We start from the raw sequence: 23,933 nt of genomic DNA, 5'->3' as shown, positions 1-23,933 counted from the left end.
ATAATAAATGGCGGTGCAGGATCGAAGGGCCGAATGGCCTACTCCTGCACCTATTTTCTATGTTTCTATGTTTCTATGTATTTATGCAGATTTTAATCCACGGCTGTACTTTAGCTTCAATCTTTACTTTTTATATAATTCTTTATTCTTTATAATTGTTTAATGTTACTGTTTTTTTTGCAAGTCACGCCAACACACCACAGCCAATTCCTAATACATGCGAATGTATATGGCGAACAAAGTTGATCCCTTCTGTTTTAGTAAACACAAGTTCACACTGGGCACCATCGTACATTTTGACATGCTGAATTATCAGCAGAGTTTCCTAAACCAAACTTGCACAACTAACCATTAGCATTACTGAGAATTCTTAAAACATAATTTTCAAAACATGACTGCCAATAACAATGTAATTTCATCATTAGTGATCACAACCATAACGGTTCAGTTTAGATCTTTCAACTTCCTGACTTCAAATGAAAATAAAAATCCTTATTCTCAATAATCTGTTTTCATAGCTGCAACCATAATCCTTCATTCTTCATCTGTTAGTACACAGTTAGTGCAGCGAGAATGGCTCCAGGGGCTGCGTTGTATTCTTTGTGCGAGATGTGGGGATTCTGGGAGACCTCCACACTCCTGGATTGACACATCTGCACCATGTGTCAGCCCCTCGGAGAACATATTAAAGAACCAGAGCTGCAGTTCAGTTTCCTCTGGCTCATATGGGAAACTGAGGTGGTGATAGATAGGAGCTACAAGGAGGTAGTCACCCCTAAGTTACAGGAGGCAGGTACCCGGGTGTCTGTCAGGAATGGAGGGCTATGGTCCCGGAGACATCGATGGGAACAGATAAGGTAAACATCCGTAATCTTTTTCCTTGTGTAGAGGAGTCTAAAACTAGAGGATACAAGTTTAAAGCAAGGGGGGAGAGATTTGAAAGGGATCTGAGGGGCAACTTTTCCCCCACACAGAAAGTAGTGTGTATATGGAATGAGCTGCCATAGGAAGGGAGAGAAACTGGAATAATTAGCAAGTCTGAGCACCATGGCAACGTAGCAGTTAGCACGACGCCATTACAGATGAGGGTGTCGGAGTTGGGAGTTCAATTCTGGTGTCCTCAGTAAACAAATTTGTACATTCCCTCCTGTGTGCGCATGGGTTTCCTCCGGGTGCTCTGGTTTCCTCCCACAGTCCAAAGACATACCAGTTAGTAGGTTAATTGGTCATTGTAAATTATCACATGATTCGGCTAGGGTTAAAATCAGTGGGCTGCCGGCAGCACGGCTCAAAGGACCAGAAGGGCCTACTGAGCACTGTCTCTCCAAAATGAGTAAATAATGACAATTTGAAGCTGTTTGTACAGGTAGACCAATAGGAAAGATTGAGGGATATGGGCCAAATGCAGGCAAATGTGACTAGCTCAGTCAGGCAAATTGGTCAACATGGATGAGTTGGGCTGAAGGTCCGTTTTCAGTATTGAATAACCTTCCGACTCTTTTCTGTCCCTTTGCAATCAGCACACTGCCCCATCGTTGGATTACGGCAGACGTGAATTTCAGTACAGGACAACACCACTTCCACTCTCAGGGATGAAATTCCTATGAAGGCAGCTAATCTTCCACATAAATAAACAACAAGGATGTTTTCATTAAACATTGAGCGCAGAACTGCCAAAACACACTCCCTTCCACTCTGGCTGAACCCAACCAAGCTCTGCCAACTCCAGAACACTCACATGACGTTAGTTTTTAACTAGTTTCAAATTAGCTCCTCATGGAGAAGAACAAACTTCACAAGAGAAACTCAACTGTAATCTCAAGCACAAAGCTGGCCAGCATTCAGAATGATACAATAATGCAACACTGTGTGCCCACCCGAAGATTACCCACTTTCGTTTCAGCTTTTCCTTTCTAATACATTGGAAACTTTCAAAACATACATCCTTCACCTGGCTAAGCATAAAATCCACCATAAGTTTCTGGAAAATATCAAAACACACTTAATTGCAAACACATGAATATTTGCTTCTTGTTTTTAAATCCATTTTTCAAAGTCAAATTTGTTACTCACTTTTCCGGATTCCATTAGTGGCAGGCTGTGAGGAGATCCTCGTTCCACTAAGCGGACCCTGTAAGCAAAAAAGGGGATGTCGTGTAGGCTTCTGCTAATAGTCACGCCCGTGTTGTGCAAGTTAAAAATTCCACAGATTTATTCAATAGCAGTCTTTTAAGATTTTTTCCAATGTCTGTTTTCACAATCTGCTGCTATATTAAAAGCAAAAAAAGGCAAACAATGATAGGAAAAGCAAACTGTGCTGTTATTTATCAAACCCTGGGTCTCCCCTTTTTACATTGGGTTCAACCTTATAATATTTTTGACCATAGTCACAGTAACTTACATGCTTGTTAAGTAGTTTTAGAATCAATAACTCTTTATGCAATCTGCTGACCCATAGTCGGCAATTTCTCTATCTCATATACCGATAATAATGGAAACAAGATCTCATAAACTTCATTTATCAACTTTGAGTTACTTGTAAGTCCTCCCCAATTAAGATTTGTTTGCCCATTATCTGAAATGACATCTGGCGGGAGGAGAGAGAGCAGTGCGCCGTGCGTGCGCAGCCCTCCGGTGAAAAGTGATATCGTATCTGTTAAATAGGGGCCGTGCACAATTCTGATTTGATGGAGACGGACGTGAAAGCACAGAGCAACATCTGGAGAAATTTCTGAAACACCCGTTCGCTGCTGTCGTTACTGTGTGGTCGGGAATCTTCCGGAGGGAAGGCCTCAAAATCCCCGGCTTTGCCTGCTGCTGGCGACCGAGATTGAGGTCGAATTGTTCGGACAGAGATGGCGCTCAGTACTCAGTGTCAAAGAGCTGAATCGGAGGATCAAAGTTTTCGGATGACTCAGAGTCGGACTATGGTCGGCATGGCAGGGAGAGTTTTTCTTCCTTCTCCCGTCTGCGTGAGATGTGGGGCATTTGAGAGACTTTGAACTTTTTACTGTGCTCATGGACTTCTTCATCAAGTTATGGTATTGTTGCACTGTTGTAACTATACGTTATAATCATGTGGTTTTGTTAGTTTTTTCAGTCTTGGTCTGTCCTGTGTTTTGTGATATCACACCGGAGGAAATATTGTATCATTTCCTAATGCATGCATTACTAAATGACAATAAAAGAGGACTGCGTGTCTTCATAATCTAAATAATCTCTCACCACCACAGACTTATACATTCAATTAGAACTCAGATTTGTGCTATACATGTTTAAAATTTAAATACAGTTCCCAATAGATTTTTACAATAAATTTTGAAGCATGCTTTTTGTTATTTGTTAAATGTACCATGGAATCGTAGGCCCTCAATAAGCATTAAACTAATCAATAGACATACAATTCCAATAGATATACTTCAATCAGACTCAATCCATTTGCACACATCAATAACTATGCTTTGTGTTCCAGTGATCTGTGCAATTTGAACAGCAGTACTCATTCAAAACCCTGTCTCCCACATTTTAGTTAATTGATTTGTTCCACCAGGACAAGACTTTTCCAACAGTTTGTCTGAGAGTTTTTTTGTTGGCATTGCTGTCTGCAGTGCAAACTATAGTTCGGTTAATTTTCATCACAAGTTCAAAGTTCAAAGTTCAAAGTAAACTTATTATCAAAGCATGTGTATCTCAACATATACGGCAGATTCCATCTAATTGGGACACATCAGTTACTGTATATTTTGGCCCAATTAAGCGGCTGCCCCAATTAGCTGAAGTTTCATGGAAATAGTGAAAAAGGAAAACTGAGTAACAGGTTGTATGCCAGTCCTATAAAACCATGTATTAGTTCCTAATAGTTATCGACAGAGGAATTCGTCCAGTGTATGCAATGAACAAAATCAGCACACACACCAAGTACAGATACTGGACTGCTTTCGTACGATGCTATCAATGATTGCATCCTCCAGATCTTCACTTTCATTGTAACATTCAAGGTAATTGTTGATAGCTTCAAAGCCTCTGTAGTTCCTGTTATGTTTTTTTTTTAACTCCAAAACATAAAACTAATCAAAGGAAAAACACAGAGCCATGGATAATGTGTCCTTAGTTTGTTTTATTTAGTGAGACGCGCACTTATATCATGGTGGCATAATGATGCATGCCACTCACGTACTCTTACATATAACCCGTAATCAATTATGCAAACAAAGAATGCTCAATCAAGTATATTTATAATATTACCCAAATATTAAGGTTCATCCATCGTCATCGATGAAGACCTCAACACCATTGGTACTTTTTACGAGGTCGGGTTGCCAGCTCAACGCTCAATCCAGCACGGATGGACAGCGTGCAAGGGAGCCGGCCAGTTTCGAACTTGGGACCTCTCACCCCGAAGTCCAGCACTGATGCCACTACACCACCAACCAGCATGTTGATGATGATGGTGTCGAGACTTAGGCTTGATTTCGATTTAAGTGAGGGAGAGTTGCGCAGCGTCAGCCTCACTCTCTCTTCCTATCTGGATCTAGTGGCAAGACAAGAGTCGAGATGGCTGGAGATGGGACTAGGCGCAGTGGATGATCAGGATGTCTTGTGTCTTGTCATGCTCTACACAATCCACGACGCTTGCCGAGACCACTTTCTTGACCATTGGATCTTCCATTGGTCTTGTCTGCTCAATCCACCGGAGTCTGTCTTCACATGCTGGGATAGACATCTCCCTATCTCACCCAAATATTATTGAAATATTAAATACACAACTCTCCTCCCTGCTTAGCTATAAATTCCAACTCAGTATAGAATGCATCTCATGTAATAGTGAACAACTTCTGCAGATTCCAGCCATCTTGGGTGGCCACGCGGACTTGAGACAGTGTGGGGTCTTATTTGGATTCCCTTTGTATTATCTCTGCTGTAAGAAGGAGATTTTTGATTTGCATTAGGGAGAATACATCAAGAGGAGGGTCCTCTTTTGTAAATTTCCCAGGCATTTCCTTTTCTAAGGGTAAATGGGACAATCCATCAGCATTTCCATACTTAGTCATCCTCTTGAATTCAATTCTGTAATTCTGTCCTCCAAGAAAAAGAGCCCACCTCTGTATTCATGCTGCTGTTGTTAGTGGAATACCCTTCTGTGGACTGAAAATGGACATTAGTGGTTGACGATCAGTAATGTTCATGCTCACTTTCATTCTTGACTGCAGTTCACTTGTGTCTCTGGGTGCTGTTTCCATTGATACAGCAATTTCAGCTGCTCTTTTAAATGTGAGTTGTACTTCAGTTAGGAGCCATTTTTGAAAACATTCTTGTAAGATTCCAGAAACTACACAATCTCTCAGTGTGTCATTATGTGTGTTACTGATCTGACAATGCTCAGACAATTTCTTCAATTCAGCCATGTCAGCTGCAATGGAATCCCTTGCCTCTTGATTCCACTTATGAAACCCGAAGTTTTCTGCAATCAACAATGGTTTTGGTTCTAAATGTTCCTGCATTACTTTCACAATTCAGCAAAACTCATTTTGGCTGGTTTGGCTGCAGCAGTGAAACTTCTGAACAAACCGTATGCCTTTTCACCTGTTTCGCTCAGCAAAACTAGCACTTGTTTTTCACTGGTTATTTCATTTGCTTCAAAATACTGCTCAATTCATTCAGGATACATCAAGCAGTTATCTGTTATCCAATGGAACGCGTCTATCTTTTCGATATATCCAGTTATTAAAATTTTATTTTTATTATCACCAGGTAATCACTGTTTATGAACATGTTAATTTCATCCATTTTTTGCCTTTTTTTAACTCAAACATCTAAAGAAAAAACATGCAGTGCTCGTTTTCAAAAACTCAAACTTCTCTCACTCTCTCCCCCCTTGAGAAGAAAAACATGTTGTTCTTCATCTGCTCTGTAGTTCGTTTTAAAACTGTTAGGTTTTGTAACTTCAAAGCATAAAACTAATCAAAAGAAAAACACAGAACTGGGGATAACATGCCTTTAGTTTGTTTTACTAGTGCAAGGCGTGCACTTATGACATGGTGGCATAATGATGTATGCCATTCATGTACTTTTACATACAAATTTAAACAACAAAGCATGTTTAATAAAATAATACATTCACAATATTACTCAAAATTTACTGAAATATTAAATACACAACACTTGTTTAAGTAGTGAAATCATTGCATTTTCAGTCCCAGCTATTTCTGGCATCTCCAAGCTGGAGTTTTTGAAACTGCCGGGAGCAAAACAGTTCAGAATTGACTTACTGCTTATTTCTCACCAACTATAAGTGACAAAAATCACTGCTTTTTGAATACAAACACATGCAACTGATGCTATTTTAAAAGTTTTTGCTCTAAGCATGGTGCAGTGTCTAATGGCAACTGATGCCAACTATAACCTGCTCGGCAACAGTTTCCTGCCCAAGTTAAGTGACATGGTGTGCCAAATAAACAAAGAGTCAATTTTCTCGATTGGTTTTTGTTTTTTTAAGAGTTGTCCCAAATGGACAACTGCCCTCATTAACCGATGGCCCAACTACCCTGAGATTCATTTACTTGTGGGCATTCAGAGTAGAGACAAAGAAATACAGCACAGTCAATGAAAAACTACACACAAAGATAGACAAACACCAATGTATAAAAGAAGACGAGCTGCTATGCAAATACAAACACAATAATAACTTTTAAAAATAAATAAATAATAAATAATATTGAGAACATGCATTGCAGAGTCCTTGAATGTAAGGACATAGGTTGTGGAATGAGTTCAGTATTGAGATGAGTCAAGTTGTCTACACTGGTCCAAGAGCCTGATAGTTAAAGGGTAATAACTGTTCCTGAACCTGGCGCTGTGGGGCCTCTACCTCCTTTCCGACGGCAGCAGAGAGAGCAGAGCATGGCTTCGATGGTGGGTCCTTGATTAGGGTTGCTGCTTTCTTGTGGCAGTACTCCTTGTGCTCAATGGTAGGGAGGGCTTTTCCTGTGATGCAATGGGTTGCATCCACTACATTTTGTGGGCTTTTCCATTCTACAGAACTAAAGATTACAGTTCAAGACTAGAGCTAATTCTCAGTTGATGCTGTGGGCCAAATGCCTTCCCAAGAAGCCCACTGTTTATTCCCCTCTGTTGATTCTGCCTGGCTTGTTGAGTTCCTCCAGCATTTTGTATGTTGCTCAAGATTTCCAGGAACTGCAGAATCTCTTGTGATCATAGTCAATTCTCTTTCACCTTTTGAGAAAGTGGCCATACCACACCAAGCAACATTGGGACTACCTGCTTCTCTCTAAATCTTTCAATGCCGTTCACTGCATGACATCCATGTTTCCTGCTTCCCAAGAGCTGGTCTCTAAATATTTCCTTCAGATAACTTGACCGGTAGCATCCTTCGGAATTTCTGTCAATGCCACCACTATCAGCATCCCAACAGGCCTGTTATCTTTTCCCTTTGTATCTCCACCCATTTGCGTCACTTCTCAAGGGAATTTCCCATGCAAATAAGTAAAAAAAAACACGTGCCCTTTTTCCTTTTCCCTTCCCATTATCAAGCAGTCCTTCCATGTGAAGTGACAATTGGCTTGCGCCTCCTCCAGTTCAGCCTACAACATTCATTACCCACAGTGTTGCTCCTACAATGGGAGATAGCTTTGCAGAACACCTCCATCCTAGCTATTAAACAACTCTTAGACAAGCCAGTATACCAAATTCTGCAAAATCTTTGGTTCAAATTATTAATCTTGAGTGACTCCTGGCACCTTCTGAAAGTCTAAATACAGCATACTTATCCAACACAGGGTCTTGGACTTCAAACATTAATTTTGAGTCTCTCTCCTCAGATGTTGCCTGACCTGCTGAGTGTTTCCAGCATTTTGTGTTGTTATTTCACCTTACCAGCACATGCAGATTGTATTGATTTTCACCTTACTTACAGATTTATTACCTTGAAAACAAACATTTGTCAAACATGATTGCCATTTCACAGGCCTGTGCTGATCCCTGCCCAATCTAATTATTATTTTTCAAATGCCTTGTTATCACTTCCTTCATAATCATTTCCAGCCTCTATTGACGTTAGATTAATTGCTCCATAATTCTTGCATGATGCTCTATAATTCTCTGGTCTCTCTCACCCCCTCTCAGAAATAGGAAGGTCACATTAGATGCAGATACGATGTGCCTTCTCGGGAGGACACAACACTCACCAATGGTGATATTTGACGAAGAGCTGGGGAGCTATCAGTGCTTCACTGGCAAAAACTACGCCTCAAAGACACCACTGAAAGGTTTTATCAGATTATTATTCCACTGGCTGTGGGAGTCTGCTCATATAAATAAGTGACTGCCATTCCTGCATCCTTCATGATTTCACCTCACCCACAACCAGATCCCCCCTGATTCAGCTCACCCACAACTGGATCCCTCCTGATTCAGCTCACCCAAGTCCCTCCTAATTCACTTCATCCACTGATTGTGTCCTTTATGATTCACTGCCCAGGCACCCTTGTACCACAGAGGCTGTGTTATGCAGCACAGAACTGATCCATTTTAGAGCACAAGACCAAAAGACATAGGAGTAGAATTAGGCCACCTGGCCCATCGAGTCTGCTCCACCATTCAATCATGGCTGATCCTTTTTTCTTCTCCTCCTCAACTCCAGTTCCCCGCCTTCTCCCTGTAAACTTTGATGCCATGTCTAATCAAGAACCTATCAATCCCTGCCTTAAATACACACAATGACCTGGACTTCACAGCTGCATGTGGCAACAAATTCCACAAATTCAACACCCTTTGGCTAAAGAAATTTCTCCACATCACTGTTTTGAAAGGGTGCCCCTCTAACCTGAGGCTGTGCCCTCTTGTCTTGGACTCCCACTATGGGAAACATCCTTTCCACATCTACTCTGTCTAGGCCTCTCAACATTCAAAAGATTTTAATGAGATCCCCCCCTCATCCTTCTGAATTCCAGTGAGTACAGACCCAGAGCCATCAAACGTTCCTCGTATGACAACCCTTTCATTCCTGGAATCATCCTTGCTAACCTTCTCTAGATCCTCTTCATTGCCAGCACATCTTTTCTAAGATGAGGGGCTTAAAACTGTTCACAATACTCAAGGTGAGGCCTCACCAGTGCCTTACAAAGCCTCAGCAACACACCCCTGCTCTTGTATTCTCGACCTCTTGAAATAAATGCTAATGTGGCATTTGCTTTCTTCACCACCGACTCAACCTGCAAGTTAACCTTCAGGGTGTTTTGCACAAGGACTCCCAAGTGCCTTCGCATCTCAGATTTTTGGATTTTCTCCCCATTTAGAAAATAGTCCACACATTTACTTCTACTACCAAAGTGCATGACCATGCATTTTCCAACACAGTATTTCATTTGCCACTTTCTTGCCCATTCTCCTAATCTGTCTAAGTCCTTTGCATCCTACCTGTTTCCTTAACACTACCTGTCTCTCCATTTTGTCCACAGCACCCATGTGGATCTTGATCATAATTCACTGAGTCTACTGACTGTGTCTTTCATGATTTACCTCACTCCAACACCATGTTTTATTTTTAATCAGCAGTACACTGACTCACCTCTCTCCTCCTCACTGTGATCCTGGGCAGTTCATTGGTTTTATTCTCACTTATTCTCATTTCACAAGGTTATTTGGAATTTGAAGCTTCTTATAGGGGTTTGCTCCACATTGATTCATTATTAATTCATGGACCCATTCAAGTTCTGCAACTGAACTATGGTAAATCCTCCACTCTGCACCAGGCCTCTTTCACCTTGCTCGGTGCCAGGTTTGCTTCCTTGGCCTTGGATCTTATCTCACAGGTCTGTAGCGTTGCTTTGCGTGCAGGTTCAGCAGGCAGTGTGATCTGCTGGCCCTCATCTCTCCTCCTGGTATGGACGACCAGCACAGTAGCAAGGGCATCCGTCCTGTGGTGGATTCAACATCCCTTATGAAGCGACCGAGGGCTTCTTTCTTTGGAGCGGAGGAGGAGGGTAGGAATAGGATGCTCTGGAGGAGGAACAAGTGGCTGAGGAACTGGTGTAGGGGGCAGGGTTTCAGATTTCAGGATCATTGGGACCTCTTCTGGGGCAGGTGGGACCTGTACAAGAGAGACGGGTTACACTTGAACCACAGGGGGACCAATATCCTTTCAGGGAGGTTTGTTAGTGCTATTGGGGAGGCTTTAAACTAGATTTGCAGGGGGATGGGAACCAGAGTGCCAGAGCTGACAGTGTGGCTGGGGTGAAAATAAATGATGTTGAAAGTTTAAGCTAACCCGCAGATAGAAAGGATGTGAGTGGTGGTAAAAATTTTCTGAGGTGTATATATTTCAATGCTAGGAGTATTGCGGGGAAGGAGGATGAGTTGAGGGCGTGGATTGACACGTGGAATTATGATGTTGTAGCAATTAGTGAAACATGGCTACAGGAGGGGCAGGACTGGCAGCTTAATATTCCAGGGTTCCGATTTTCAGATGTGATCGAGGCAGAGGAATGAAAGGTGGGGGAGTAGCATTGCTTGTTAGGAAAAATATTACAGCGGTGCTCAGGCAGGACAGATTAGAGGGCTTGTCTACTGAGTCCTTATGGGTGGAGCTGAGAAACAGGAAAGGTATGGCCACATTAGTGGGATTGTATTACAGACCACCCCAATAGCCAACGAGACTGTGAAGAGCAAATCTGCAGAGAGATAGCAGACAACTGCAGGAAACATAAAGTTGTGGTGGTAGGGGATTTTAATTTTCCATACATTGATTGGGACTCCCATACTGTTAGGGGTCTAGATGGTTTAGAGTTTGTAAAATGTGTTCAGGAGAGTTTTCTAAATCAGTATATAGAGGGACCAACTAGAGGGGATGCAATATTGGATCTCCTGTTAGGAAATGAATTAGGGCAAGTGACGAAAGTCTGTGTAGGGGAGCACTTTGGTTCCAGTGATCATAACGCCATTAGTTTCAATTTGATCATGGACAAGGATAGATCTGGTCCTAGGGTTGAGGTTCTGAACTGGAAGAAGGCCAAATTTGAAGAAATGAGAAAGGATCTAAAAAGCGTGGATTGGGACAGGTTATTCTCTGGCAAAGATATGATTGGTAGGTGGGAAGCCTTCAAAGGGGAAATTTTGAGAGTGCAGAGTTTGTATGTTCCTGTCAGGATTAAAGGCAAATTGAATAGGAATAAGGAACCTTGGGATATTGCAACTCTGATAAAGAAGAAGAGGGAGTTGTATGAAATGTATAGGAAACAGGGGGTAAACCAGGTGCTTGAGGAGTATAAGAAGTGCAAGAAAATACTTAAGAAAGAAATCAGGAGGGCAAAAAGAAGACATGAGGTTGCCTTGGCAGTCAAAGTGAAGGATAATCCAAAGAGCTTTTACAAGTATATTAAGAGCAAAAGGATTGTAAGGGATAAAATTGGTCCTCTTGAAGATCAGAGTGGTCGGCTTTGTGCGGAACCAAAGGAAATGGGGGAGATCTTAAATAGGTTTTTTGCGTCTGTATTTACTAAGGAAGCTGGCATGAAATCTATGGAATTGAGGGAATCAAGTAGTGAGACCATGGCAACTGTACAGATTGAAAAGGAGGAGGTGCTTGCTGTCTTGAGGAAAATTAAAGTGGATAAATCCCCGGGACCTGACAGGGTGTTCCCTCGGACCTTGAAGGAGACTAGTGTTGAAATTGCGGGGGCCCTGGCAGAAATATTTAAAATGTCGCTGTCTATGGGTGAAATGCCGGAGGATTGGAGAGTGGCTCATGTTGTTCCATTGTTTAAAAAAGGATCGAAAATTAATACGGGAAATTATAGGCCGGTGAGTTTAACGTCAGTAGTAGGTAAGTTATTGGAGGGAGTACTAAGAGACAAATCTACAAGCATTTGGATAGACAGGGGCTTATTAGGGAGAGTCAACATGGCTTTGTGCGTGGTAGGTCATGTTTGACCAATCTGTTGGAGTTTTTCGAGGAGGTTACCAGGAAAGTGGATGAAGGGAAGGCAGTGGATATTGTCTACATGGACTTCAGTAAGGCCTTTGACAAGGTCCCGCATGGGAGGTTAGTTAGGAAGATTCAGTCGCTAGGTATACAGTATAGATTCAGTCGCTAGGTATAGTGGTGTGCCACAGGGATCAGTGCTGGGTCCATTGTTATTTGTCATCTATATCAATGATCTGGATGATAATGTGGTAAATTGGATCAGCAAATTTGCTGATGATACAAAGATTGGAGGTGTAGTAGACAGTGAGGAAGGTTTTCAGAGTCTGCAGAGGGACTTGCACCATCTGGAAAAATGGGCTGAAAAATGGCAGATGGAGTTTAATACTGACAAGTGTGAGGTATTGCACGTTGGAAGGACAAACCAACGTAGAACATACAGGGTTAATGGTAAGACACTGAGGAGTGCAGTGGAACAGAGGGATCTGGGAATACAGATACAAAATTCCCTAAAAGTGGTGTCACAGGTAGATAGGGTCGTAAAGAGAGCTTTTGGTACATTGGCCTTTATTAATCAAAGTATTGAGTATAAGAGCTGGAATGTTATGATGAGGTTGTATAAGGCATTGGTGAGGCCGAATCTGGAGTATTGTGTTCAGTTTTGGTCACCAAGTTACAGGAAGGATATAAATAAGGTTGAAAGAGTGCAGAGAAGGTTTACAAGGATGTTGCCGGGACTTGAGAAACTCAGTTACAGAGAAAGGTTGAATAGGTTAGGACTTTATTCCCTGGAGCGTAGAAGAATGAGGGGAGATTTGATAGAGGTATATAAAATTATGATGGGTATAGATAGAGTGAATGCAAGCAGGCTTTTTTCACTGAGGCAAGGGGAGAAAAAAACCAGAGGACATGGGTTAAGGGTGAGGGGGGAAAAGTTTAAAGGGAACATTAGGGGCGGCTTCTTCACACACAGAGTGGTGGGAGTATGGAATGAGCTGCCAGACGAGGTGGTAAATGCGGGTTCTTTTTTAACATTTAAGAATAAATTGGACAGATACATGGATGGGAGGTGTATGGAGGGATATGGTCCATGTGCAGGTCAGTGGGACTAGGCAGAAAATGGTTCGGCACAGCCAAGAAGGGCCAAAGGGCCTGTTTCTGTGCTGTAGTTTCTATGGTTTCTATGGAGGATGAGAGGTGACTTGTTGGCGATGTACAAGATGATAAGAGGCACTCAGAGAATGGATAGCCAGAGACATTTATCCAGGACGGAAATGGCTAATATAAGGGAGCACAATTTTAAGGAGGAACGTATACAGGGATGTCAGAAGTAAGTTCTTTACACAGAGAGTGGTGGGTGCACGGATGCCCTGTCAGGAGTGTTGATAGAGGCAGATATATTAAAGGCATTTAAGCAACTCTTAGGTAAGCAGATAGATGATGGAAAAATGGAGGGTTATGTGGGAGGGAAAGTTAGATTGATCTTTGGTTAGAAGGTTGGCATGACGTCATGGGTCAAAGGGCCAATACTATGCTATAATGTTCTATAAGCCCAAATGAGCACCAACATGTTCTTTTTCTTCCCCCGGTGCAATCCAGGTTGATGTGTCAGCTTAGTGACTACCAACTGGGTTACATGGCACAGATTTCATGGAGACCATGGTTTCAGATAAGGAGAAACTTTGCTACTGTATAAACTTAATAACCCATGCACAGAGACTGTAGAAATATTTTTGTAACTTAAACAGCAAAATATGCCAGTGAACCAAAAAGTATATAAAATGTCAGTGAAGAGCACATTCCACAAGACCCAACCCAGACTGTCACGCAAACCTGATTGAAGAAAGATGTGGAAAGAAAGATATTTATAAAGGACAGGCAGTAGCGGAAAAGGTCAAGGAACAACTACATAAATAAAAACTTCAGAATAAACAGCAATTCAACTCCACTCCTTTCAGATTGCCTTATCCACTGCACGTCCAGGGTTGAACAGTAAGTTTGCTCTTCACCAGTTCTGAACACCAATGCATTGTACATATGAGAGCTTCTGCAGGTGCTGGAAATCCAAAGCAATACCCACACAAAATGCTGGAGGAACTCAGCAAGTCAGGCAGCATCTATGGAAAATAATAAACAGTCGATATTTCTGGCTGAGACCCTTCTTCAGGACTTGTTGGCTCCTTCCTCATAAAATTATGGAGGGCTTTGGTTGAAAAACCTGTCACCCACCTCTCCCACCCCCAGGGAGGGGTTTAAGATCAGAGGTCAGGGCTTAAAGGGGGACATCGGGGGCAGCTTCCTCATGCAAAGGCAGATACAGATGTGGAGCAAGCTGGCAGAAATCGTGATTGAAGTGGGCACATTAACAACATTTCGAAGCCGGCTGGGGAAGAACATAGGTGGGAGAGGTCTAGGCAGCCATGAGCCAAATGCAGACAGATGGAGTAAGCTCGTTGGGCAACAGAGTTGGCATGGATGAGTTGCACCGAAGAGCCTGTTTCCATGCTGTGTGACTGTCTTATACTGACATGCTTATTTCAGATTAGTACAGCCAGCCGGTGCTGAGAGAAGATTAACAAATAAGATCATTAGAGACACCTGACGTTGCTGGGACGGCCAAACATCTGACAAGCGTACATGACTTCTGGAATGTACAATAAGCGTACAAGGCAGCTCTAGGAGCAGTGTTACATTCAATCCGACCAATGGCAGAATTAAAGATCAAATAAAAGGCTACATCTGATGCTGATTACAGTGAAATCAAACCAGTTGTAAAAAGTGCCTGTTTGGAAATTTACTGTAATGAATTAGCTACTGTGTGCTATTAAATGTCGGTCAGTCATAAGGATCGTATATTAAGAAAATTATATACATGAGCGATAATTTCTGTCAATCACTGGCACATTGCCAGGAACTGCTTTTCACAAAGAGATTCACTTTAATATGGTTGAACAATTTCAAATTCAGAGCTTTCCGGTTAATTGGGCTATCAGTTAATCGTGACAAGCCACCTATATAGGACAACCCTTACAGAACAAAACTAATTGAGAAAATAGACGGAATTCCTTTAATTTATTTGGGACACTATGCCACTTAATTGGGACAGGAGATTGTTGCCGAACAGTTTCTAAGCAGTGTCAGTTGCGTGCACTTTGGCGAACACTTCACTGTGCTTAGAGCAACTGTGTTCAAATAGTGTCAGTTGCATATGCTTGTGATAATCATTTGGGTCGACAGGCGCTGAATTAAAAGGCAGTGATTGTTGACACTACTCATACAGGAAAGCAATGACAGCATCTTATAATCTGCACTAGGGGCCTGCGCTGATTTTGTTCACTTACAGTCAATCAAAAGAACATGCAGTATATGAATTCATCCTTTGATAATTATGTGGAAGTAATACAGTTTCATAGTGCTCTAGTATTATTGGTGGTGTTCTAATTTGTTCTGTATTATATTTCAATACTTAATTTATTACTCAGTTAAACCATAGTTTGTCTTTTTTAAACCATTTCCATGAAACCTCAGCTAGTTGGGGCAGCCTCTTAACTAGGCCAAAATGTACGGGTCCTGATGTGTCCCAATTAACTAGAGTCCATATCCCAAAACTCGCAGCAAAAGGTAAATCACGTTGCAGCAAACACAAGACTTCTGCTGAGAGAACTAAGACTTAAATTTATTTCTGTATAGTACCACAAAGTGTCCTGAAAAATCCAAAAGAACTGTCACTATCAAGTTTTACATTAGCTGAAGACCAAATGTGAAAAATTAAAACCTCAATCTTATCAGGTCGTAATTACAAGGTAAAAATAAGAATATACATGCATTAGGGTAAGAATTGAGTGATGTTGGTATTTGCGTAATAATCATCTGGAAAATATATGGTGCATGCTCTCTGAGGTCAGTGAGTTCCCCAAGGAGGCCAAAATTGTTTGATGTCTGTTAGATGTGGTCTAACTAGGGCTTTGATTAGCTCCATCCCTTTGTTAATCCACAGAATACAGCATTTTTCTGTATTTGTCTCGAACATTTTGTACACGCGTATTCTACGTCCCTTCCTTTTCATAAATTAGAGTATTTTGCCTGATCCTTTTTAAGTTCCAAGTGGATGGTAACAAATTTGCTTATATTGTAATTCAATATCATAGTTCTGTTCAACTGCTTAAATATAGTCATATATTTCTATCTCATCTACCTACAATGCAACCATCTTTGTGAAGTGTATTGAATTCTTTTTCACTTCAAGGATCTTCCGAATTATCTATCCCAGTTGAGTTTCTGTGCAAACTCCATCATGCGTTCCTAATATATATTATTCATAATTTGCAACCGGATAATATTCACTTCAGTAAATCATTTCTGCTTAGGCTTGTTCCATGGAACGTCTCCTCTAATCAATACTATGCAAGTTACATTACCACAAACTAAATCCCTCATCACTGGGATTAAACAAGAAAAACTTCAATTGCTGGAAAACTGAAAGGAAAAAAAAAACTAATTTGTTCCAATGAAGGATCATCAAATTCTAATGAAGTATCACCAAGTTGGAAATATTAACACACACAAAATGCTAGAGAAACTCAGCAGGCCAGGCAGTATCCACTGAAAAAAGTACAGTCCACATTTTGGGTCGAAACCCTTCAGCAGGACTGGAGAAAAATAGGCGACTGTACTTTTCTTCCATAGATGCTGCCTGGCCTGCTGAGTTCCTCCAGCATTTTGTGTGTGTTGCTCGGATTTCCAGCAATAAACACAAAATATTAACAATATTTCTTTTTCTACATATTCTGTCTGATACAATGAGTATTCCCAGCATTTTTTATTTTAATTCCTACTAAGACAGTAAATAAATTGTTATTTAAGTTAATACATTATTGAATTTCCCTGCCATATATGTTGAAATCCTCAATTTTAAACAAATTCTAACTGAGTGCTCTACCTCATTTCATCCATCCTTTCCTAACAGTTCATTTGTTGCTAAATCAATCTAACACATGACAATATCAATGCTGATCTAATCAGTGGGCCATTTTCTGTACAGTAGCTATTTCTTCCAAACATCTCTCTTTACATTAATCACCTTCCACAATCAATTACGCAAACAAGAACAAAGATGTTAAATTCAATGTGAGGGTATCGGCTATGGTTTATAATGACAGAAGCATCCAACCATCCCGTAGCGGGTAATGCTTTTGGCAGACCTTTCCAATCAAAACCACTTATTAAAAATAGACATCACCAGTGACAGCCTCTTAAGGTGACCCTTTGAATATAACTGGAGTTGTCAATGCTGGCACAAGCAGAGATCCAGCGACAAAGCACACTACTTTCCTGATTAGTGGCTTTATGGTTCAAACTGTTACTCAAAATTGTTATATGAGAAGCAAGGACATCTGTGAACTAGTAGCAACCACACAGTCATGTGAGCTATAAAATACCCCTTAATGTATCAAGGAGTGGTAACCTGATACATTTTCATAAATAACACTTCAAACCTCACCCCTAATAAGGATCTTAATCGTAGTATCTGGTCTACAACCTGTGACTAACCTGATTTTCCATAATAGGAAGTGGCTTTCAAAGAATCAGGAAGATGCCTGGTGTCATTGGTCTCAACCAAAAGTTATAATTCATTAATTTATAAAATTTTAAACATGATCAATAGCTAATTTTACGACCCTTCCTGCAGGCAGGAACATGGGCACAAATAGGGGCAACTCCATGCTGAGCAATTTGATCTGGGGGTTCCCAGTGTTATGGGAAAAGGTGGTTTTCAGTTCAAGTGTTTGTGTTTCAAGTTCTGCAAACTACAGTGGCTGAAATGAATTTGGATGAATTTCACTTGATGCACAGAAGAAAGTAAGGAACATAAGTAGGAGATGACCATTTGGACACTTGTTAATGCCCCACCATTAATAAGATCATCTCTGTTCTACCATGTCGCTACCTAATTTCTCTCTCCAATGCTATTGTAGAGGAGACAGAATTATGATCACTATCTCCAAAATGCTCTCCCACTGAGAGATCTGACACCTGACCAGGTTCATTTCCCAATACCAAATCAAGTACAGCCTCTCCTCTTGTAGGCTTATCTACATATGTGTCAAGAAACCTTCCTAAACACACCTAACAAACTCCACCCCATCTAAGCCCCTTGCTCTAGGGAGATGCCAATTGATACTTGGGAAATTAAAATCTCCCATCACGACAACTCTGTTATTATTACACCTTTCCAGGATCTGCTTCCCTATCTGCTCCTCAATACCCCTGTTACTATTGGGCGGCCTATAAAAAACACCCAGTAAAGTTATTGACCCCTTCCTGTTCCTAACCTCCACCGACAGAGACTCCGTAGACAATCCCTCCATGGCGTCCACCTTTTCTGCAGCTGTGACACTATCTCTGATCAACAGTGCCACACCCCCACCTCTTTTGCTGCTTGCCTTCCTGTCCTTTCTGAAACATCTAAAACCCAGCACTTGAAGTAACCATTCCTGTCTCTGAGCTATCCAAGCCTCTGTAATGGCCACTACATCATACCTACAAGTACTGATTGACGTTCTAAGCTCATTCGCTTTGTTCACAACACTCCTTGCGTTAAAATAGACACATCTCAAACATGCGGTCTGAGCGCATCCCTTCTCTATCACCAACCCATCCTCCCTCTTGCACTGTCTACAAGCTTTCTCTATTTGTGAGCCAACCTCCTCTTTCCCAGTCTCTTCAGTTCAGTTCCCACCCCGCAACAATTCTAGTTTAAATTCTCTCCAGTAGCCTTGGCAAACCTCCCCACCAGGATATTGGTCCCCCTGGGATTCAAGTGCAACCTGTCCTTTTTGTACAGGTCACACCTGCCCCAAAAGAGGTCCCAATGATCCAGAAATCTGAATCCCTGCTCCCCGCTCCAATCCCTCAGCCACGCATTTATCCTCCACCTCACTCTATTCCTATCCTCACTGTCGCGTGGCACAGGCAGTAATCCTGAGGTTACTACCTTCAGTCGCAAACAGTCAATCTTTTATTTTGAGCTTGAACTAGGAGAAACACCAGCTCCACATCTATCCTGGCAGACTTCATAAGACTAGGTTTCAATGAGATCACCAATTTAATGTCCCCTGATAGGACAACAATCCAACCTCCTTCCAGGAACAATCTGACAAACGTTCATCACCCTCCCACTAAGACAAACATTTCTTTCATTAAGTAAGAGATGAAGAGAAGAAGCAAGCCCTTAACTCCGAGTGGAGTCATCGGCACACTGTCATTACGGCTTTTTTTTAAGCAGGCTTTCTTATTTTTACGAGGCCCAGCTGCTAGCTCGACGCTCAACCCAGCATGGATGGAAAGCGTGTAAGGGAGCTGGCTGGATTCAAACCCAGGAGCCTTTGCTCCGAAGTCCGACGCTGATGCCACTGCGCCGCCCGCCAGCCAGCTAAAGTAAGAGATGAGATCCTGTAAAATTTTCCAGGTGCAGTCTCAATCACAGTTTTAAGTAATTGTAATGAGATGTCTTCACTCATACTCAAATCTTCTTGCAGTGTAGACTGACTAACTACTTATTTTCCTAATTGCTTGTTTCCCCTCATGTTAACTTTCAGACAAGGCCACTCAGATTTCTTTGAGCATCAATATCTTTAAATCTATTGCCATATAAAAAATATTAAATTTGTAATCATTTGAATCCTGATGAAGGGTCTTGGCCCAAAATATTGCCCTCTCCATAGATGCTACCTGACCTGCTGAATTCCACCACCATTTTGTGCATATTGTTCTGGATTTCCAGCATCTGCAAAATTTCTTATTTATATTTAGTTTTGTATTTTTTTCTACAAAGGGGATGATCTCACCCTTTTCCTCATTCTATTCCACCTGCCACATCCTCACCAAATCGCGCATTCAGTCTACATTCCTTTGAAGCTTCTCTGCATCCTCTTCACAACACTCATTTGCAATAAGCTTTGTACCATCATCCACCTGGATATATTACACTTGGCTTTCTCATCCAGATCACTGATACAGATTGTGAACAGCTCATGGCCGTGCATCAATCCTTGCAGCACCCCAATCCCAACATAAACAAGACACATTTATTTCTATTCTGATCTGTTAATCAATCCTCAAATCATATTAGACCAAATTATATGGGATATTTTAAAAATAATTTCTACATGACAGCTTATCAAAGTCCAAATACACCAGATCTACTTGTTGCTCCCTTTTCTACTCCGTTGGTCATAATCCAAAAAAGCTGAGATTGTAATCTTTCTTTCATAAATCCATGTCGACGTTTGCCAGATCCTATTATTATTTCCAAGTGCCATGTCACCACTTCCTTAAAATAATAGACACGAGCCCCACCAATGATATTGGATAAAATGTTAAGTAGTTTCTCGTTTTCTCTCTCCCTCTTTCATTAAATAGTGGGGATGCACTTGCTACTTTCCAATCTGTAGAAATGATATTATAATCCATGGAATTCTGGAAAAGACGAGGTGTCAATGTGTCAAGTTGATAGGGTAGTTAGGAATATGTATGTTATATTAATAGCAAATGGATAGTGAGGGATAAGATTGGTCCCTTAGAGAATCAGAGTGGACTGCCAAAAGAAATGTGGAGCCAAAAGAAATAGGGGAGATTTTAAACAATTTCTTTTCTTCGGTATTCACTAAGGAGAAGGATATTGAATTGTGTGTAAGGTAAGGGAAACAGATAGGGAAGTTATGGAAACTATGATGATTAAAGAAGAGCAAGTACTGGCACTTTTAAGGAATATAAAAGTGGATAAGTCTCCGGGTCCTGACAGGATAGTCCCTAGGATCTTGAGGGAAGTCAGTGTGGAAATAGCAGGGGTTCTGACAGAAATATTTCAAATGTCATTAGAAATGGGATGGTGCCGGAGGATTGGCGTATTGCTCACGTTGTTCCATTGCTTAAAAAGTGTTCTAAGAGTAAACCTAGCAATTATCGGCCTGTGAGTTTGATGTCAGTGGTGGGTAAATTGATGGAAAGTATTCTTAGAGATGGTACATATAATTATCTGGATAGACAGGGTCAGATTGGAGGCCAATGACTAGTGATGTGCCTCAGGGATCTGTACTGGGTCCAATGCTGTTTGTCATATACATTAATGATCTGGATGATGGGGTGGAAAATTGGATTAGTAAGTATGCAGATGATACTAAGATAGGTGGAGTTGTGGATAATGAAGTAGGTTTTCAAAGCTTGCTGAGAGATTTAAGCCAGTTAGAAGAGTGGGCTGAAAGATGGCAGATGGAGTTTAATGCTGATAAATGTGAGTTGCTACATTTTCGTAGGACTAATCAAAATAGGACATACACGGTAAATGGTAGGGCACTGAAGAATGCAGTAGAACGGAAGGAAGTAGGAATAATGGTGCAAAGTTCCCTGACGGTGGAATCTCATGTGGATAGGGTGGTGAAGAAAGCTTTTGGTATGCTGGCCTTTATTAATCAGAGCGTTGAGTATAGGAGTTGAGATGTAATGTTAAAATTGTACAAGGCATTGGTAAGGCCAAATTTGGAGTATTGTGTACAGTTCTGGTCACCGAATTATAGGAAAGATGTCAACAAAATAGAGAGAGTACAGAGAAGATTTACTAGAATGTTACCTGGGTTTCATCACCTAAGTTATAGAGAAAGGTTGAACAAGTTAAGTCTTTATTCTTTGGAGCGTAGAAGGTTGAGGGGGGACTTGATAGAGGTATTTAAAATTATGAGGGGAATAGGTAGAGTTGACGTGGATAGGCTTTTTCCATTGAGAGTAAGGGAGATTCAAACAAGAGGACATGAGTTGAGAGTTAAAGGGCAAAAGTTTAGGGGTAACATGAGGGGGAACTTCTTTACTCAGAGAGTGGTAGCTGTGTGGAATGAGCTTCCAGTAGAAGTGGTTGAGGCAGGTTCGATGTTGTCATTTAAAGTTAAATTGGATAGATATATGGACGGGAAAGGAATGGAAAGTTATGGGCTGAGTGCAGGTCGGTGGGACTAGGTGAGAGTAAGCGTTCAGCACGGACTAGAAGGGCCGAGATGGCCTGTTTCTGTGCTGTGATTGATATATAGTTATATGGTTATACAGTATGATGTGTTGGCCTTTATTAGTTGGGGAGTATTGAGTTCAAGAACTGTGAGGTAATGTTGCAGCTCTAATAAACTCTGGTTAGACCACACTTGGAATATTGTGTTCAGTTCTAGTCACCTGATTGTAGAAATGATGTAGAAGATTCAGAGAGGGTACCGAGGAGATTTATTAGGATGCTGACTGGATTATGATGGTAAATTGAGTGAGCTAAGGCTTTTCTCTTTAGAATGAAGGAAAGTGAGAGGTGATTTGATAGAGATGAAGAAGATGATGAGACACATCGATCAGGTGGATACCAGAGGCATTTTTCAGGGTGGAAATGCATAATACTGGGGGCATAAGTTTAAGGCAATTGGAAGAAAGTATAGAGCAGATGTCAGGGGTAGGGTGTTTCACAAACAGAGTGGTGAGCATGTGGAATGCTCTGCCAGGGTTGGTGCCAGGGGCATTTAAAACACCAGGATGATAAAAAAAAATGAAGATTATTTAGAATGGAAGTGTTAGATTAACCTTAAAATGTCAGCACAACAACACAGCCAAAGTGCATGCACTGGCTATAGTGTCTTATGTTCTATGTTTGGCATATCTAGTCCATGCCAGACTATTACTCTGCCTAGTCTCATGGACCATAGCCCTCCATACCTCTCCCTTCCATGTACCCATGGAAATTTCTTTTGATATTGAAATCAAACGTACATCCACCAGTCCGCAGGCAGCTCATTCTACTCTCTCGCTACCCTCTGAACGAAGAAGTTCCCCCACTCATGCTCTCCTTAAATGTTCCATCTCTCTCCCTTAATCCATGACCTTTAGTACTAATCTCACTCAACCTCGCTGGAAAAATCCTGCTTGCATTTACCCTATCTATACCCCTCATAATTTTGGATACCTCCATCAAATCTCCCCTCATTCTCTTCAACCCTGCAGAATAAATTCCCAACTTAATCAACCTTTTCCTAAAATGTAACTCTTCAAGTCCCAGCAACATCCTTGCAATTTTTTTTTTGGCAACGGTCTATCCATTATCTTGATAGAAACCCTTTCCAAAATCTTGGGATGCAGGTAAACAAGTCTTAGGGATTTATTGGTCTTAGACCTATTAATTTCTCCAGTATTTTTTAAGCACATAGATTGGTACAACACAGGAGCAACCCCTGGCCCACAATGTCTGCAGTGAATATGATGCCAAATTAAACTAACCTCTTCAGCCTGTACATGGTCCATATCCCTTCATTCTCTACACATTCAGGTGTCTGACAGCCTTGCAAATGTCACTATTGTATCTGTTTGCACCACTCTCCCTGACAGCCAGTTTCAGGCATCTACCATTCCCTGTGCAAAATACTTCCTTTGCGCATCTTTTTAACTTTCCTCCTCTCACCTTAAATAAATATTGTCTAGTATTGGGCATTTCTGCCCTGGAGAAAAAAAAGATTCTGATTGTCTAGCCTATCTTTTTCTCTTATAGTTTTAATAAAACTCTTTCATGCTCCCCTCAACCTCCACTTTTCTACAGAAAACAACCCAACTTTGACTAACCTCTCATAGCTCACACCCTCCAATGCAGGCAGCACTCTGGTAAACCTCTTCTGTATACCTTGTAAAGAAATATATCAGAGGCATTGAAGAGGCTCTTAGCTGGGCACATCATGGGCTGAAGTTCCTCATCATTTGCCCTGCTCCAATTTAAAACTATTATTTAAACCCTATTATTTTCACACATTTTCTCAATGTGATTACATCAGAGGGACAACAGTGGAAAATGTGAGCAGCTTCAAACTTCTGGGGGTGCACATCTCACTCAAGCCATCATGGTTCCAGAAGACATCCTGCACAATCAGGAAAGCTTAGGAAGAGCTCTACTTTCTGAGGAGACTGAAGAGAGCAGGACTATATA

General features: G+C 41.3%; 1 protein-coding gene across 4 annotated transcripts in view; it reads right to left on the bottom strand.

Annotated features, from left to right (window-relative positions):
• LOC134344498 (disco-interacting protein 2 homolog C) overlaps positions 1–23,933 on the bottom strand; it is a 664,610-nt gene that overhangs the window by 26,401 nt on the left and 614,276 nt on the right. For all 4 annotated transcript variants that reach the window (XM_063044395.1, XM_063044396.1, XM_063044397.1 and 1 more), the window contains one exon: positions 2,074–2,131. In XM_063044395.1, coding sequence (XP_062900465.1) covers positions 2,074–2,131 — 58 coding nt within the window. The remainder of the gene's footprint in view (positions 1–2,073; positions 2,132–23,933) is intronic.

The sequence above is a fragment of the Mobula hypostoma genome, chromosome 3 (assembly GCF_963921235.1).
Source record: "Mobula hypostoma chromosome 3, sMobHyp1.1, whole genome shotgun sequence".
NCBI classification, from domain to species: Eukaryota; Metazoa; Chordata; class Chondrichthyes; order Myliobatiformes; family Myliobatidae; genus Mobula; species Mobula hypostoma.
The sequence above is the reverse complement of the archived record's forward strand: the minus strand, read 5'-3'. Positions and strand labels throughout refer to the sequence as shown.